The sequence below is a fragment of the Girardinichthys multiradiatus genome, chromosome 21, assembly GCF_021462225.1.
Source record: "Girardinichthys multiradiatus isolate DD_20200921_A chromosome 21, DD_fGirMul_XY1, whole genome shotgun sequence".
Classification (NCBI taxonomy): Eukaryota; Metazoa; Chordata; class Actinopteri; order Cyprinodontiformes; family Goodeidae; genus Girardinichthys; species Girardinichthys multiradiatus.
Window position 1 is genome coordinate 28,596,499 of NC_061813.1, and position 18,287 is coordinate 28,614,785.

The 18,287-nt window shown below is 38.9% G+C and overlaps 1 protein-coding gene across 2 annotated transcripts in view; it reads left to right on the top strand.

The window, feature by feature from the left end:
- The window catches only part of plxdc2b (plexin domain containing 2b), a 136,480-nt gene that overhangs the window by 86,112 nt on the left and 32,081 nt on the right, over positions 1-18,287 (top strand). For both annotated transcript variants that reach the window (XM_047350523.1, XM_047350524.1), the window contains 3 exons: positions 1,972-2,094; positions 9,997-10,115; positions 16,350-16,449. In XM_047350523.1, the coding sequence (XP_047206479.1) occupies positions 1,972-2,094; positions 9,997-10,115; positions 16,350-16,449 (342 nt within the window). The remainder of the gene's footprint in view (positions 1-1,971; positions 2,095-9,996; positions 10,116-16,349; positions 16,450-18,287) is intronic.

The window sequence follows — 18,287 nt, forward strand, 5'->3', positions numbered from 1 at the left end:
AGGAGAGAGACAGGTTTAAACACTGAAACACAGGGCATCATCTGTAGAAGGAGAACATTAATTTGCTGGCAGCAGCATCTCAGCTGATGCATCCCTCCAGGAAGGTGCCACAGCTAAACACAGAGCCAGGCCAGGTGTAGCTTCTAGGACGAGAAAAAACAGACAACATAAAGGTAAAAGCTGAAATAACAGCAAATAACCCACAGTTGGAGAGTATTATAAGAAAATTATAATTAATGATGTATAATTCCTAACCAAAATCATCCACAGCTTTTAGATATTCAAAATATACTATGAAATTGTGATTGTTGTGCTACTAGAACTTAATAACTATAATTAATAATTTGAATTATTAATTGTACTATTAAACAAAATCACCACCTTTATTATAACGCTATCAGGTAGTTAACCAAAAAGGGATGATTCATTTTCCTTACACAGCTAAATAAAGAGAGAGGTCTTTGGGTAAAGACTGATTTCCTCACAGCATGCTCTGTATGTGGTTTCCAGAGAGATAGATGCGTTTTTACAGCCCATCCACCACATATGAGGAGATACATTTTCACATGAAATGAGTTTGTCCAGGGTGTACCCCGCCTCTCGCCCATAGACTGCTGGAGATAGGCACCAGCTACCCCGTGACCCACTATGGAATAAGCGGTAGAAAATGACTGACTGACTGATGAGTTTATAGGTATAGATCTCATTATATATAAAAAAAAAAAAACTCATTTTTTTCCAAGTCAGCATCTCAGTATAAACGACTTATTTTACATATATTTAAGTAACTTCATACAATGCAGAAATCTGAGTAGAATACACAGATTGTCAAAAAGTGATTTCTTGAGCTGAGGCTGAGGTGTAGAAGGCTGGTGTGTGTCAGGCTGTGAGTCAGGCTGTAAGGCCCACGGGCCCCTCCGGAACAATGGCGAGGAAATGGAGGCAGCCCGCCCACAGGCTCCTCCGGAACATGGCGAGGAAGTGGAGGCAGCCCGCCCTCGGTCTCCTCTGGAATCAGGCATGGCAACCCGGCGGCGGCCGGCTGTGGCCCTGTACACCCGGCAGTGGCCGGCTGAGGCTCTGTAGACCCGGCGGCGGTTGGCTGAGGCTCTGGCGATCCAGCGGCGGATCCGAAACTGGGCGAGAATCCCAAAAGGAGACATCAAAGTGACATATCACGAGGAGATGGAAGAGACGTAACAACACCGCATGGAACAAAGGACGAAGGCAAACTTAAATACAGACAAAGGTGGACATGAAACTATAGGGCAGGTAATCAGAAGAACAGGGAACAGGTGAGACAAGGAGGCAGGGAAGCAGAGAGAGCAGGTGAACCAGATAGGGACAAATGAGGACATGGAGGAACTAGACGAAAAACAAACTGTAAACACACCCAGGGACCAGAACACAGGGGGAACAGATCTATAAATAATAATACAAACACAGTCAACAGAACAGAACCTAGGAAACAGAACCCAGAAACGAGGACTTAAGGACTAACCAAACAGTAACAGAAAAAACACCTGACTAAACGTAACTAATTACAGAATCAAAACCACAAACAATAAACTGAACATAACCTATAAAATAAGACACCAAAACGGGAACTCAAAGACTAATCATACTGGAAAGCAACCACCTAACTAAAACGTAAACAAATACAGAAACAAGAGACACACTGTGACAAGGGCACAGCAAAGTTATGCTGTTAAACAAGCTGCACTTTACATTATATCAATATCTTTACCGTCCCTTGAAAAGATATGTTACAATACATACAAAAATGTGAGGGTTGTACCTACTTTTGTGAGAGACTTTATGGAGAAAAGATGTTTTGTATGAAACCCTTCACATAGATAATAGAAACATATTTCAAGCAAAACAAAACAAAAACTCATTGAGTAACTGTGTTGGAGCTATTTCCAGCTAAAATCCTGTTTATATTTTTTGTCTTTTTGCTTGCATCTACAGGTTTTATTTATACTGGAGATGTCGTCCATCGAATGCTCACAGCAACACAGTACATCGCTCCTCTGATGGCCAACTTTGACCCTAGTGTCTCAAGAAACTCTACTGTTATCTATTTTGATAATGGTAAGTTATTTTTTTCATCTTGTTTTGTTTTTATAGGGATCCTAAGCAGTTTTCATTTGTTTCTTTTATTCTGATGTATCTCAAACTCAGACAAAACTGAGTTACTAAAACATTAATGTATAGTGAAACTGCTGCCAGACTGTTTCCTATCTCGTCGTTTTTGCTGACGTATTGAAAAACGTAAGTGGGTCTAAATGTGAGTGCATTAAGCAGAGTTTGTGAAACATCAGCTTGTGTCATGTCTTATTGTCTCGTTTTTGATGTTCTTCCATTCTCAATGGTTTGTGCATACTGGGATCGAGGGGGTGGAATTCACAGTGTTGTGCTTTGTCAGGACGGGTTGTTATATTTCTATATGACATTACAATCTCTTTAATTTTATTTTTCATATTAAAAAAGGGTTCCTAAAAGTTCAAAATTCGTTTGTTTTCAATTTTTTAGATTCATTCGTCAGGTTTATGGGCTTTGAGTACAAACGTTTTACCTTGGTGGATTCATTGTAATTTTTCCCCAACAATCCTGAAAGAACACATTGCTGAAACTGCTTCTGATTGAGCAGTGTTCTAAATTAATTTTAAATGCTTTTTGGCATCTGGACTAGATTATCCTATATTAAATGCAGACCCTTTAGTCGCTATTACTTATACTATATATACTATACATATACTTCTTTAGAGATGTTTAAATAATAAGTGATCCCTGTTAAAGGAACACCTGACCTTTTTAGAATAAGATTTTAATTTCTATAATGTTGGTATTATTAATATAACAGATCAAAGTTAGAAACACATTAGCAATACAATTTGTTGCAAACATTTTATGATTTCACTAGCACTTTTTCTCACTATAACCATAAACTTCATTGTATTTTATTTGGATTTTATGTGATAGACCAACACAAAGTAGAACATGATTGTAAAAGTGAAAGGAAAATTGTACATGGTTTTTATGTTTTTACAAATATAAATCTGACAAGTGTAGCAGTTCACCATAAGCCATGTACAGTACAGACCTAAAGTTTGGACACACCTTCTCATTCAAAGAGTTTTCTTTATTTTCATGACTATGAATATTGTAGCTTCACACTGAAGGCATCAAAACTATGAATTAACACATGTGGAATTATATACTGAACAAAAAAGTGTGAAACAACTGAAAATATGTCTTATATTCTAGGTTCTGCAAAGTAGCCACCTTTTGCTTTGATTACTGCTCCACACACACTTGGCATTCTGTTGATGAGTTTGAAGAGGTAGTCACCTAAAATGGTTTTCACTTCACTGGTGTGCCCTGTCAGGTTTAATACGTGGGATTTCAAGCCTTATAAATGGGGTCGGGTCCATCAGTTGTGTTGTGAAGGAGATGGATACAGTACACAGCTGATAGTCCTACTGAATAGACTGTTATAATTTGTATTATGGGAAGAAAAAAGGAGCTAAGTAAAGAAAAAGTGGCCATCATTACTTTAAGTAATGAAGGTCAGTCAGTCCGAACAATTGGGAAAACTTTGAAAGTGTCCCCAAGTGCAGTCGCAAAAACCATCAAGTGCTACAAAGAAACTGGCTCACATGAGGACCGCCCCAGGAAAGGAAGACCAAGAGTCACCTCTGCTGCGGACAATAAGTTCATCCGAGTCACCAGCCTCAGAAATCGCAGGTTAAGAGCAGCTCAGATTAGAGAACAGGTCAATGCCACACAGAGTTCTAGCAGCAGACACATCTCTAGAACAACTGTTAAGAGGAGACTGTGTGAATCAGGCCTTCATGGTAAAATAGCTGCTAGGAAACCACTGCTGAGGACAGGCAACAAGCAGAAGAGACTTGTTTGGGCTAAAGAACACAAGGAATGGACATTAGACCAGTGGAAATCTGTGCTTTAGTCTGATGAGTCCAAGTTTGAGATCTCTGGTTCCAGCCACCGTGTCTTTGTGCGGCGCAGAAGAGGTGAACGGATGGACTCTACATGCCTGGTTCCCACCGTGAAGCATGGAGGAGGAGGTGTGATGGTGTGGGGGTGCTTTGCTGGTGGCACTGTTGGGGATTTATTCAAAACTGAAGGCATACTGAACCAGCATGGCTACCACAGCATCTTGCAGCGACTTGCTATTCCTTCCGGTTTGCGTTTAGTTGGACCATCATTTATTTTTCAACAAGACAATGACCCCAAACACACCTCCAGGCTGTGTAAGGGCTATTTGACCAAGAAGGAGAGTGATGGGGTGCTGCGCCAGATGACCTGGCCTCCACAGTCACTGGACCGGAAACCCAATCGAGATGGTTTGGGGTGAGCTGGACCGCAGAGTGAAGGCAAAAGGGCCAACAAGTGCTAAGCATCTCTGGGAACTCCTTCAAGACTGTTGGAAAACCATTTCAGGTGACTACCTCTTGAAGCTTATCAACAGAATGCCAAGAGTGTGCGGAGCAGTAATCAAAGCAAAAGGTGGCTACTTTGAAGAACCTACAATATAAGACATATTTTCAGTTGTTTCACAATTTTTTGTTCAGTATATAATTCCACATGTGTTAATTCATAGTTTTGATGCCTTCAGTGTGAAGCTACAATATCCATAGTCATGAAAATAAAGAAAACTCTTTGAATGAGAAGGTGTGTCCAAACCTTTGGTATGTACTGTACATGGCTTATGGGAAGATGAATGGAGCTAAATACAAGAAAATACTGAAAGAAAAATCTGTTGGAAGCTTTTAAAAGACTTGTTTCTGGAGTGGAGATTCACTTTCTAGTAGGTAGATGGCTGAAAACATACAGCCAGAACTAAAAGGAAATAGTTTGGATGAAAGCATATTCATGTTTTAGAATGGTCCAGTCAAGTCCAGAACTAAATCCAACTGATGTGACAACATTTGGAAAATAATACTTACATTCTATCTTACTGAGGCAGAGCTGTTAAGCAAAGAAAAAGGTGCAAAAATTTACTGCATATCTCCAGATGTACATCTGTATGTATTCTAGATGTACACCACACTGCAGGTCTTCATGCTCAATTCCTATTGTTTTGCTAAAATCTTTTTTTGTGTGGTTGTTTAAACTACTAGTTAAATGCGACTGCTATCAGACTTCAGTCTAAGCGGTTCAAGACCCCAAAGCGACCCCCATGTGCAAAAGGAGAATGTACACGTCACACATCAGCACACTTCAGTAATAATGGATGGCAGCATTTCTCTGTTATTGTTAAGTTGTTGAGCAATGGGATCCAACAATATTATGACATCACAACAAGATGAAGAAAGGTAAGAAAAAACAGAGCACAACTTATTACAATGGTCTATTGAGGAGCAGTGACTGCTACTTCTGTAGAGAAGCCTGTGTGAATGCGAAGCCAGAGCCAGGACAGTGATATAAAAGTTGGATGAAATGCTGCATGACTTTGAAAAGCATCTGCAGTATGCATCCGATTTAGTACCAAATATGAAAGTGGCACATTTCAAAATTTTTTGGAGGTGAAAAGATTGGAATTGGGCCGTTCAGACTGTCGTGAAAAATCTGGATATGGGACGCTTTTGCCTGCAGTGTGAATGTATCAAAGATGGTAGGTTCAAACCAGGGCTGCATGATTTTAGAAAATCCGAGATGATGATAATTGTGGTCAATATTGCAAGGATGGTATCAGCTGCAATGCCTATTTTCTCATATCATCTCTTTTTCTTTTGTGCTTCCTAAACTCTGTGACCTTTAGTATTATGGGCAATGTAATTTGTGACCAGTATGAGCATCTGCTGCCACGAGACTCTGACCAACTGTTTAAATATTACATTAGCATGTACAATGCAAGTTCATAACACTTGGATATTAGTCAACAGTTATTGCACTTGAAACAGTCCTTTGCAGAATTAATATTGCACATGCCCATAATGCGATGATGATATATTTGTGATATACTGTGCAGCCTAGCAGCTGTAATGGCAGAGGAAATTGGTTCTACAAAGTATCACCACTTCACCCTGACTTCACATTATGCATGCCTTTGCATTGGTCACATTAAATCCCAGTGAAAAACTTTTAATTTTGTGGTTGTAACATGACAAAATATGATAAAGGTTATTGGTTATGAACACTTCTGCAAGCCAGAGTCAACTCTATTCACTATAAACGGAAGCGGACCTTTGTAACCCTCCTTTCCTGTGTTTTATGGGTCTTGTCCATCACTCCCCTCATTACTGTCTCGTGCTCTGCATCAGACTGACAGACCGACTTTGTGACCTTCTGCAGAGAAGCTCATCAGACTTTAACCATGATGGCAGCCAATTGATCCGGAGCCCAGCTCACTGTCCATCAGTCAGCATTCTGCCGATACAAAACAAGAACTACACGGTCTACTGTGCTGTAGAGGAGCCTTCATTAAAAATGTAAAAACACGTTTGATGAAGCGTTCACAGCAGAGACGAGCTGTTTGGTCACAAACAAAGCTGTGTGCAGTTTGCGTGAAAATTCACAGTGACGGCGTGAAGCTTGGCTGTCTGATGATCTGTTTTGTCACTTGTTTTTGTCGATTAGAATGTCTAAAAAAAGAAGAAATATGACAGGTGAGGACACAACTTTCACATGCTCTGCTGGTAAATTATTAGAAATACATCTCCAAGGTTATTTGACAAAACTGTAAAGTTTTGTTTAACTGCCAATTATATTCCCAGACAGGCTTTTATTAAGTGATTTTAAGACATAAAGAATCACCAGATGGGAAATTAAATCTCTTCTTAGAAAAGTGTTCATGCTCCACATTTATAAAGATGACAAAACATACTCAACTCCAGCTGATATTGTTAAAATTGTGACTTTTTCATGAATCTGAGATTTTGACATGACAAAGTAGGAGAATAGTCATTTATAATTATGGACCTACAGTCATAAATAATTGCAGTCTTGCTTGCCATTTCTGACTCACTGCCATGACTCAGTTACACTTCTTACATCTGTGATAGATTAGACAGCTATTACATTTCTAAAAAATATACAGGTACATTTAAAAAAAATGAGAATATTGTGGAAAAAGTTTAATATTTGTTGTCACTCATTTCAGAAAGTTAAACTTGTATATTATATAGATTCATTACACATAGAGTGAAATATTTCAAGGTTTCCTGAGTCTCTAATGATCTCTCAGTCCGGGTCAGTAGGCTACACAATCGTGGGGAAGACTGCTGACTGGTCATTGACACCTTCCACAAGACGGGTAGGGCACAAAAGGTCACTGCTGAAGAAGCTGGTTGTTCATTGTGCCGTATCCAAGCATATTCAGAGAAAGTAAAAGTGTGGTAGGAAAAGGTGCACCAGCAACAGGGATAACTGCTGCTGTTAAAGGATTGTCACGCATAATTCATTCAAGAAGTTAGGGGAGCTTTACAAGGAGTGGACTAAGGCTAAATTCAGCGCATCTAGAGCTACTACACACAGACAGATTCTAGACATGGGCTACTAGCATCTTAACTGGGCTAAGAAGAGAAAGAACTCGACCATTTTCAGAGGACAGTAAAGTGTAAATTTCATGTGGAAATCAAGGCCCTAGAGTCTGGAGGAAGAGTGGAGAGGCACAGAGTCCATATTGTCTGAAGTCCAGTGTGAGGTTTCCACAGTCAGCGGTGATTTGGGGTGACATGTCATCTGCCGGTTTTATCAAGTTCACAGTCAATGCAGCGACTTACCAGAATAGCTTAGACCACTTTATGCTTCCTTCTGCTGACAAGCTTTATGGAGGCGCAGGTTTCATTTTCTAGCAGGACTTGGCACCTGCCCACACTGCTAAATAAAATAACCTGTTCCAGTAACTATGGTGTTGCTGCACTTGATTGGCCAGAAAACTGTCCTGACTTGGACCCCATTGAGAATCTGTTTTTTTTGGTTTAGTTTTTTTTTTTTATATTAAATTTAAATAATTTTTAATGTTGCAGAGCCCTTTTTATTATGCTCTGATGCGTAAAAATGTAGAAACCGATAGAGGGTGTACTTTTGTCAGGGTTGTGTTTCTCTGTTTTCTTTGTCTTATATTAAATGTTTGACACTTGAGTGACGAGGTGGCAAACATATTTAATCCTTTTACACATGAAGCTTGTGTTTAGACTGAGAGTCGTCCATACACAGCATGTGATTTATTATAGAAGCTCCCGTGCTACCGGTCGCAATTGCTCTCCAAGCTGTCGAAAAAAGAGCTGAATCTCATATTTACTTTGAATGGAAATGTTCTGGCTTTGTAAAGGAAAAATTGTCTGGCTGCTCTGTAAACAAACTTTTATTACCCTGGCAACTGGCCAAATAGCTTTGACATCAATAGGTTCTCCAAAGTCCACAGTAAATCAAAGCGGTGTTAAAAGTAATGCAAAGCCCACTTTTTGGAGGGCAGAGATGAAGGCCATGTTTGAGGAATTATTCCTTGATTTATTCACTCCTGCTGTCTAGATTCAGTTGGACCTCTGAGGTTTTTTAAACAAGCATCATTCCAACAGTCATGGGAAGGACTATCAATAGATTTCTTTATCTGCTTTGTTTTGTGTATAAAATAATTAATTTGTATTTAGAATGTCATAAAATCCTCTCTGTGCTGTGTAAAAACAGTCCGACATTGCAGCAAGGATTTATAAAATCTGGACTCTGTATATATTTCCTTCTGAAACATACCATATGCTTAAATAAAGGACACTGCATACAAAGAAATTCTGATGAATGAAACTGTCTGTATGCATGGATACATTTTGCTTTCTACATCAGTCAACACTCCTTAATGAGACTGCTTTGTAGTTAACTAGAATCAGTCTGCTAATACCTGCTGAAATGCCTCTGTTGCTTGGAACCCCAGTCTGGTCACCAGATGTATGGTACGGGCCGCGCACAGCTCCTCGCCGTGTTGCACTCCAAGACCAGCAGTAGCTTCGTGCACGGTTCTGCTGGATTGCTCTTGGAAACTTAAATCAAATGATGAGCCAGTCTTTACCTTTTGCCAGAAAATCCTCTTGGTTTCTAAATACATGCTCTCTTCACACTGCACATTCCGCAAAATCCTTCAATAATTAAAAATAACAATAGTAATATATTAAACAATAAATAAACCATTGATGCTGAAGGTATTTTCCGCACCATTTAGTGCATGCTTTGGTATCCTTACATGTAGTTGCATACATGTTACCATTGTTCAGTCTGTGTTTCATATCACTAACTGCTTCTCAGCATATCTTTGAAGTGTTGCCAGTAACCAAATAACTGTAGAAACACATGTTTACAAGCTATGGAGTTGCTGTGGAGCTACAACAATGTCTGAAGAACTTGCACTCTTGCATATAAAGAATGTATGCCTGATTTCTGTGCATACACACCTTTTGGACACTAGGCCCCAAATCGTAATGGTCTTCTGTAAGGGGAGCATTCTTACTGGAATAAAAGAGACACATTTTTTTTCTTCCATTTCTGTTGCACACTTATGATACCTGCTTACAATCAAAGTAGTTGGACACCTTGATTCTTTGCTGTACCAACAGAAAAAGTCAATCTCTTTTCTTTCTCCACTTTGTTATTCAGCACGGTTTTGCACAGCATAAAAAACCTCTCCCTGTGGTTAAAAACCGCCCGAACAGTAAAATCCATCACAATAACGGCTGCTCTTTGGTTTGGGTTTGTTAAAAGCGGAGGTTTTATTGCGGTTTTATCCTCCTCCAGTAGAGTCATGTCAGCACTCACTTTGATTCAGTGTCAATCTCTGTAGTTCCTACAGGCAGATAATCCTTCAGGCAAACAAATCTTTTTTACTTTAATGTCTTCTTATTCTTTGCTATGCCCTGCATCTATTTTCACATCAGATAGGGACACACTGTATATTGGTGTCATTGTGGTCTTTATTCTCATGAATTTATCCACCGTGTGGGAATAAATGTGTTTTAAATGCAATTGTTTCCTCTTTAGGCACTGCTCTGGTGGTGCAGTGGGACCACGTCCACCTGCAGGACAACTACAATTTAGGTAGCTTCACCTTCCAGGCCACTCTGCACAAAACAGGAAGGATCGTCTTTGCCTACAAAGAGGTAAACTCTTATTTACAGCTTGATCTTTTTCTTGACTATTATGTCTGATATTCTGTTTCATACCTTATCTGTGAGCGTTATTGTACTGCCACAAGTCATACTGTTGGTTTATTTTTACACATAACCTTAGCTCCCTTAATCCAGAGTTAGAAAATAAACATGGAGAAACTGTTCCTGTCCTCTAATATGAGATTAAAATTCTTATTTCTTATTTAAAATAAGCTTAAATTCCTTGTTTGTTGAGATTGTTTGGGCACATTGTGGCATTTTATATCAGAATGTGTCTATGGGCTTTGTTATCCCTTACCCTTTTTTCTCGTGATACTCAAAATGCTACATGCCTTCCTAGTCGTAGTGATTCTGTAGTTCTCAGTCAGTCTCGACAGGAGCTTGTTGAACAATATGTCAAACAGGCCTTATTTTCCATGGGGCCATACAGTGTGAAGGTGACACAATTTAATTATCACTGCAACTTCAGTACAAATGAAACTGTTTTTAACTCATTTTACACTTAAATCACATGACTCTCGCACTCTTTTTTCCCCTGCTGTTTCTAACTTTTAACACTTTTGAAATTATCTTTGTCATTTGTTAAATTTTTGCTTTACTTTTGTTGAAAAAATGAATGCTTAACCAAAGCGACGCTACAAAACAGCACATTTCTTCACATTTTCTTTAGAATGAAACAACATGAAAATCACCAAATTTCTCCAAATCACTGACTTGGTTGTTATATCATTTTAAAATATCTACATTCTTTCGTAATCTTATATGTTAAGTACAAAATTTTAAATTGATGTTGAATATAATTTTCTGGTAATGTACAGGTTATGGAAATGTGCAATCGAGACTGCTGTCGTGTGAAAATACAATAGATTTAACTTTCTTTTATGGACTTTAAATTTGTATTTTGTATTTTCAAAGAGCTTATCTGAGAACAGCTGGGATGTTTGTGGGTTTTAATGATTAGAAGGTTTGGTCAGTGCAGTTTGATTGCTTCTTTCCTTAAGTTAAAGCAGTTCATTGTTATTTCACACATTAGTTATTTCTTTTTTATTATATCTCCTTTCCTGATGTGATTGACTGTCCTGATCCTTAGGTGTTTGAGTTTTGGATATCTGTTTCTTTCATTGCTGTTTATGTTCTCAGTGTTACTATCTTAGTTCCTCCCATTGTTTACTTATTTCTTGGTGTATTCCAGTGCATTTACATTCCTTCCAGTGTTTCTGTATTCCTCTCTGTCTGCGCCTGCCCACGTTATCTTCTCCCTCAGCTTTCTCTACCTTCATTGATCTCAGCTGTGTCTCATCTCCTCCTGATTACGCCCACCTGTTTTGCCCTACCTTTCTCCACTCTTCCAAGTTAATTTATATGGTCTGGTTGTCGTTGTTCATTACTGGATTCTTCTGTTACTCTTCCTTGTGTCTCTGCCCTGTTCTTCATTCACTCCGTCATATTGTTTGCTTGCCTCCATGTCAGTGACTCTGCCTAGGTTTCGCGTCCTACGTCTTTCCCTGTAGGTTTACCAGTTGTTATTAAAATGCTTCAACTCACCATGCGGCTGCCACGCTCCTGCTTGCACCTTGGTTCTGCGAGAAAGCACAATCTGACATTGACGTATGATTTTATACGTATTCAGGTATTCACAAATAAAACTTGAGTAAATTCAAAAGGTGGTTTTCAAATTATTTGTTAATGGGAAAAAGTTATCCAAACCAGCCTGGCACTATGTGGAAAAAACCCTTGCCTGTCGTGCTAAATCATGAATTAACTTTGGAAAGGTTATTTCAATTTCAGGAACCACACCCAAGCCTGATTATTGCCTGCCAGAGCAGTTTTTCCCCCAACAAGTCCTTCCTTCTGATACCCCCAAACCAATCAAAATGCAGGAAATCATCTAAAACTTGTTAAAATGTAGTGAAGTCCTCCACAAAAAACAACACAGTCTCACTGTTCTCAGCACCAAGCAGGTAAGGCAAGCTGCCTATATCCTGCATATCCATTAAACCAATAGAAAACGTGTTCAAGGTGCAACACACCCCACCAAAGGCTGACTGGGTAAAAATGGTCTGCAAGGCCAAAACCAATGCTAACCAAAAAAGAACACAATGGCCCCCTCACACCTGCCAAAAAATGTTTTTATGAAAATGATCTGTGAACTGATGAGACAAACGTGGAACCTGGAAAAAACAGCTCTGACATCACAGCGTTATTTAACCCCAACTGGTGCAATAAGTTGCTTCTCATTTCTTAAACAACCATGTCGAAGAACACATCCCGTGGTCGTGGAAAAGATGTCAGTCTGTTTCAGAAGGGTTAAATCATTGGCATGCATTAAGCAGAGAAACATCAAAGGAGATTGATGTTTCTCTGCTTAATTGGGTTAAGTATTGTCCAACGCATTATTAAAAACTGGAAGGATAGTGGGGACCCATCGTCTTCGAGGAAGAAATGTGGCCGGAAATAAATCCTGAATGATCTTGATCGGTGATCACTTAAACGTTTGGTGAAATCAAATAGAAGAAAAGCAACAATAGAACTCAGGGCTATGTTAAATAGTGAAAGTAAGAGCATTGCCACACTCACAATGTAAAGGGAACTCAAGGGATTGGGACTGAAGAGCTGTGTAGCCTTAAGAAAACCACTAATCAATGAGGCTTACTGGAAAAAAAGGCTTCAATTTGCTATGGACCATAAAGATTGGACTCTGGAGCAATGGAAGAAGGTCATATGGTCTGATGAGTCCAGATTTACCCTGTTCCAGAGTGTAATGTGCAACACGGTAAGCAGGGGGCAATGCTATGATCTGGGGTTGCTGCAGTTGGTCAGGTCTGGGTTCAGCAACAGTATGTGTTCAAAGAATGAGGTCAGACAATGCCAGGATTCATCAGGCTTGAATTGTGAAAGAGTGGTTCAGGGAGCATGAGACATCATTCTCACACATGGATTGGCCACCACAGAGTCCAGACCTTAACCTCATTGAGAATCTTTGGGATGCGCTGGAAAAGGCTTTGCGCAATGGTCAGACTCTACCATTGTCAATGCAAGATCTTGTTGAAAAATTAATACAACGCTGGGTGGAAATAAATCTTGTGACATTGCAGAAGCTTATCGAAACAATGCCACAGCGAATGCGTGCTGTAATCAAAGCTAAAGGCTGTCCAACAAAATATTAAAGTGCGTCACCTTTTTTTTTGGTGGCGACTTTTTTTCTGGCCAGGCAGTGTATCTTCGTCAGTCAGTCATTTTCTATACCGCTCCCACTGTCCAAAGAAAATTGCTGTTAGGTGTGTGAATGAGTGTGTGCTTGGTTGTTTGTGTGATGCCCTGCAATGGACTGGCGACCAGTCCATTGCTGGAGATAGACACCAGCTCCCCCGTGACACACTATGGAGCGGTATAGAAGATGAATGAATGAATAAATAAATTCATAGAAAATCATCATAAGTTATATATTTAATAATTAAATTCAGCACTGTGTTCAGTGTTTTATATATAAATAAAATACAATATCTGGCTAATTACTCAATAAAACATTTTTCAAGCTCAAAGGGCAAGATCTTAGTCCTTTAACACCTACTCCAAGGCAGTATGAGGTGAATGAGACCCCTCAGCTAAAAAGCTTTTTTGAAAAGCTACAAGAGGCCATGTGATGGACCCAAATGTGAGAACAGTGGGCAGGTAGACAGTAAGACAGACAGTATTAGATGACTGTTTATTGTTGTTTAGCACCAGTTTCCCCTGCGACCCACTATGGAAGCGGTACATATGTATACGCCTTTATTTCGGACACAATATACGGTCCATACAAAGAACAAAACCACAAGAACACAGAAAATAAAAAAGTACAAAATTCTAAAAAGGCTCAAACGCCAATTAGTCCATAAAATAGAAAAGTAACTCACTCAGCTCAGACCAGGGTTGGTTAGTGTGACATCCTACACATGCACCTGTACATGAGGTTACGCAGTACCACAGGGCAGGTAGGCACCTTTCACCCAAAGGGTTATTCAAGGTGCTTTATAGGAAAACAAAAACACACTTAAAACACAAAATACATCAAATCAGATAAATACACATTAAAGCAACATCTAAAAGGTGTTGGACCATTTGTACATTGCTGGAGCTACTGTGCTGTTCAGCGTCATTGGCCATTTTGGACCCCAGGATAGTCTGATACTACAAATCCCAGCGGGCACCATGGCTGATAGGACGGGGGCGTCGCAGCTCTGATGTCACAGTGGGCTATATAACATACTCTGAGACCGCCCACCATTTATTTTCACGCTGGAAACCGAGACGCGGTTACCACGCAACCGGAGCATCATTCTGGAGAAGAAAATCCCACGTGGACTTTCATTCATTCTCCCCCCGTTGGCCAACAAGAAGAAAATTCATGAAAGACGTTTCTGGAATAGGAAGGCCAGAAATTTCACTTTACTGATCGAAGACGTGAGTTTAACACGTAACAGAAGAAAAAACCCCACGGAGGGTTCAAGGAGACAGAATTGCCATTCTTGTTTTTGTTCCAGTCGACTGTTGACGGTCCGTCATATCGTTTCTTTTCGCCAAGGAGGCCAGAGGACAAAACTGACCGCTCTCCTAAGTTATCCACGGACGCATGGAAACTTTCCCCCTCCTCTCTCCCTCTGCTCAGAGGAGACAACATCAAGTAATACCGTGTTATTTTCTTTTTCTTTTTTAGAAATAGCTTGGGCAGGATAGAGTAGGATTTTAGGGTGATTTAGAATCGCCACTTATAGTCCAATGTGTTCTAAATTGTATGTGCATGCAAAATTTAATTGAAACTTTGATTGCTGTTGGACATCTGAAGGCCGCTGTGCTTTTCAAGCTGTGTGTGTTTTGCTGTGTTGTTTTAACACCTGAGAGCAAGCTCAGGGTACATTTTAAAGTTGGACCATTAGAATTTCATGGTGGAAACTCACCATCTCTTTGTCTGCATCCTGCGTGTTGCTTTTTACTGGTTTGCAGCCAAAAGTTTTATTGTCCTTTGTTCGCTGAGCTTCCAACTTTGGGGGGGAAGTTTTATGACCCTGTGGGGTGTGTTACACTGAGCTACATCTCGGTGGGGCTGCTCCCAAAGCTCCGCTGAGCACCATATTATCACTTGTTGCCATAACTGCTGGTTGGATTTTCATACACACTCGATGTTGTTTTGTTTTATTCTGTCTAGTTAGATATTTTTTCCTTTTATGTAGAACTTTGCATGTTTGATTAGGTGAAGATTATTGAATCGGAAAAGCGTGATGTATTAGGGCTGTTGATTTAATATAAATATTCACGTAGATAAAGGGAGAGCGTTTGTGTTTATTTTGAGCAAGAGTGATTTGTCAGTCAAAATAAGGTCAAAGATCCTCCACCTGTGGTGAAACGGTTGATTAAACAGTAACATCTAGTAATAGTTATCAATTATTGCTGAGAATTTAACAATTGTAATTATCAAGGGCTTTGAGCCACAAATTACAACACTAGAGGACATCTCTGGTTTCAATTAATAAATAAGGATTTTTGGTTAAGGAATTGATTTTTCTCAAATTATGATTTTAAATTATAATTCTTGATAAATATTAATTAATCAATAATCATAATTCTTACAAAGGAAAGGTTCATTTCTTTTGAACATAATGAGGAGAAAAATAACTCTCATGCAGACAGTTAAGCCTGTGTTAGTGGTAGTGGTGGTATAATGGTCTGGGGCTGCTAAATGGTAAAAAAAAATAATAATGCAAAATAAATATTTGGAGTGTTCTTGTCAAATTCTGTACTTAAAATCAGATTGAGATGCTGCTACATGACAAGGACCCCTCATGCTCGAAATGCTTTAATTTGAGATATAAAACAATTCTGCAAAGAAGAGTGGGCCCACATTCCTCCACTGTGGTATAAAAGACCCATTGCCAATTAATACAAATACTTAAATCATCCTTTGACAAGTGCTTTTTTGTTTTTACTCAAGTTATTTAGTTTGAGCTGAAATATTTACATGACAAAGAAGCAAAAACAGTAGAAATGTAGCATTGCATTTGTGTCCTAATTTTTCTTTCTTTGACCCAGAGAGATCCTTTTGCTTATTAAAGTTGCAGATTACTTTATAGATTCCTCTGGGAGAAACTGTCAACCTTGAGGCTATTTAGACCTGTCAGTGTTTTAACATCCTGCGCCAGGGAGATCTGTGTTTTGTTGGTGATTGATATTTCCTTATTTCCTTTTCAGCTCCCCATCGAGATATCACAAATCAGTTCTGTCAATCACCCAGTGAAGGTGGGCCTGTCTGACGCCTTTGTGGTGGTCCACAAGATCCAGCAAATACCCAGTGAGTAATTAACAGATGGTTGTGCTTTAAATTTGCAAACTTGACAATCCAAATGTAAACATATCTCATAATTTGATTTTAAATATGACATATAGAAGGTTTGTAGATTTGGAACAGTTATCCCCTTTAAAGTCAGACTACAGGAGCACAATTTGAAAGAAAGGGTAAAAGCTGATCTAACATTAGATGAAGATCTTCCTTTTAGCCTAAATAAAATAAAGCTTTTCATAACTGTGCAACATTTTGGGATTACAACCAGCTGGCAATTGAGCCATTTTAGCAAACAAAATATACCAAACTGCATAAAAAATAAAATGTGCCTTACAAAATGTAATTACACTGTTCAGGGTGTGAGAAAGAAGGTTTTAATGTTTTTGAAACTGTATGTTCTGTCACACAATATATAAAAATATTACTTTACTATAAAGCTGCACAATGTATTAAACCACAGTCATCATTACAGTATCAAAGTGGACATTATAAAAATTGCAAAGAACTGCTTTAGAAATCTTTACTATTTGGTTGGCTGCCGATGAGGTATGCATTTACCTTTGGCATGCTAATAATATATTTAGCCAGTGGGATGGAGTCTCGTTGCCTAATAAGCCCTCAGTTGATTTCTTTTTTAGAGGCACAAATGGAAAAGGTCACAGAGAGTAGGGTGCATGTTGAGATGATGAAAGCAAAAGAGAAGAAAAAGATGTGGTTAAATTGCAACTGATGTCAATCTTGTAATGCTTAATCATAATATTGCAATCACATGTTCCTTTTTGATGTGTAGGTTTTTGCTGATCGCATTAAAGTTCTAAGTAGCTTGGACCTTTCTGATTCTATAGGTGGGTTCTAAATAAATACATATATGAAAAGCAACCTGATTTCTAACCGTTTATCAATGGAAAATGTGTCCAGGAGGGCAGAAATATTACAGCCCAGTAACCAGGAGGAATGGTCCAGAGTCATCAAGGCTTACTTCAATATTTAAAATGCTCTAAGTTTCCCAGTTTACAAATTAAATATGTTTTCTTTAAACTGTTGGAACTCTGATTTCAGCCTAATTTGTCATTCTTTTGTTCTAACGTAAACCTCTCAAAGAATACGAGACGCATCTCATTTGATTTTGATTTATTCTAATCAATCCCTGTTTAGTTTAAAACAAGTGCAAGCGAGATGGAGACACTTCAGACTTTGTCGTCAGAACCATCCTCACTTTCATGGTAACATACTCAGAATGTGGCACAATAATGAGTTGCCAAATCCAATTCATTTAGCAGTTTAAACTAATTTTTATTGCCTGTGAGATCCCCAAGACAAATCTGTCTTAAAATGTCTTAGTTTCCTCAAATTGTTCCAAACAAAATGTGGTGAAATATTTAATAGGTTTAGTTACAAATCCAAACACATTTCTAAATAAAAACTGACTGAGAGATATTGCTTCTTTGTTTTTGTCTAACCTGAACATGATCCAAATGTAGTGCTGTAAAAACGTATTTGCCCCTTACAAATTTCTTCTGGTTTTGTTTTTTGTCTTTTTCTAATGTGCTGAATTAAATAAGTTAATTTAACTTGTTTAAGGCTCTGTGCACACAACGTTTTTTGGTAAAAACAAAAAAATGTTGCGTTTCTCCTGCTGGTGTACATGGCAACGGCGTGTGTTTTGCCTGAAAACAGCATGATTTGACAATGGGTTCCAAGGTGTAACATTTTAAAAATGTTCCAGTCTTCGTTTGTTCGTTGTCTTGTAGACAGGAAAAGCTGAATCTTGCTGTATGAGGGACGCCCCGGCACATGTGCAGTATGACTGCAATCAGTAGAAATGAATGCGCACAACATAATGGATA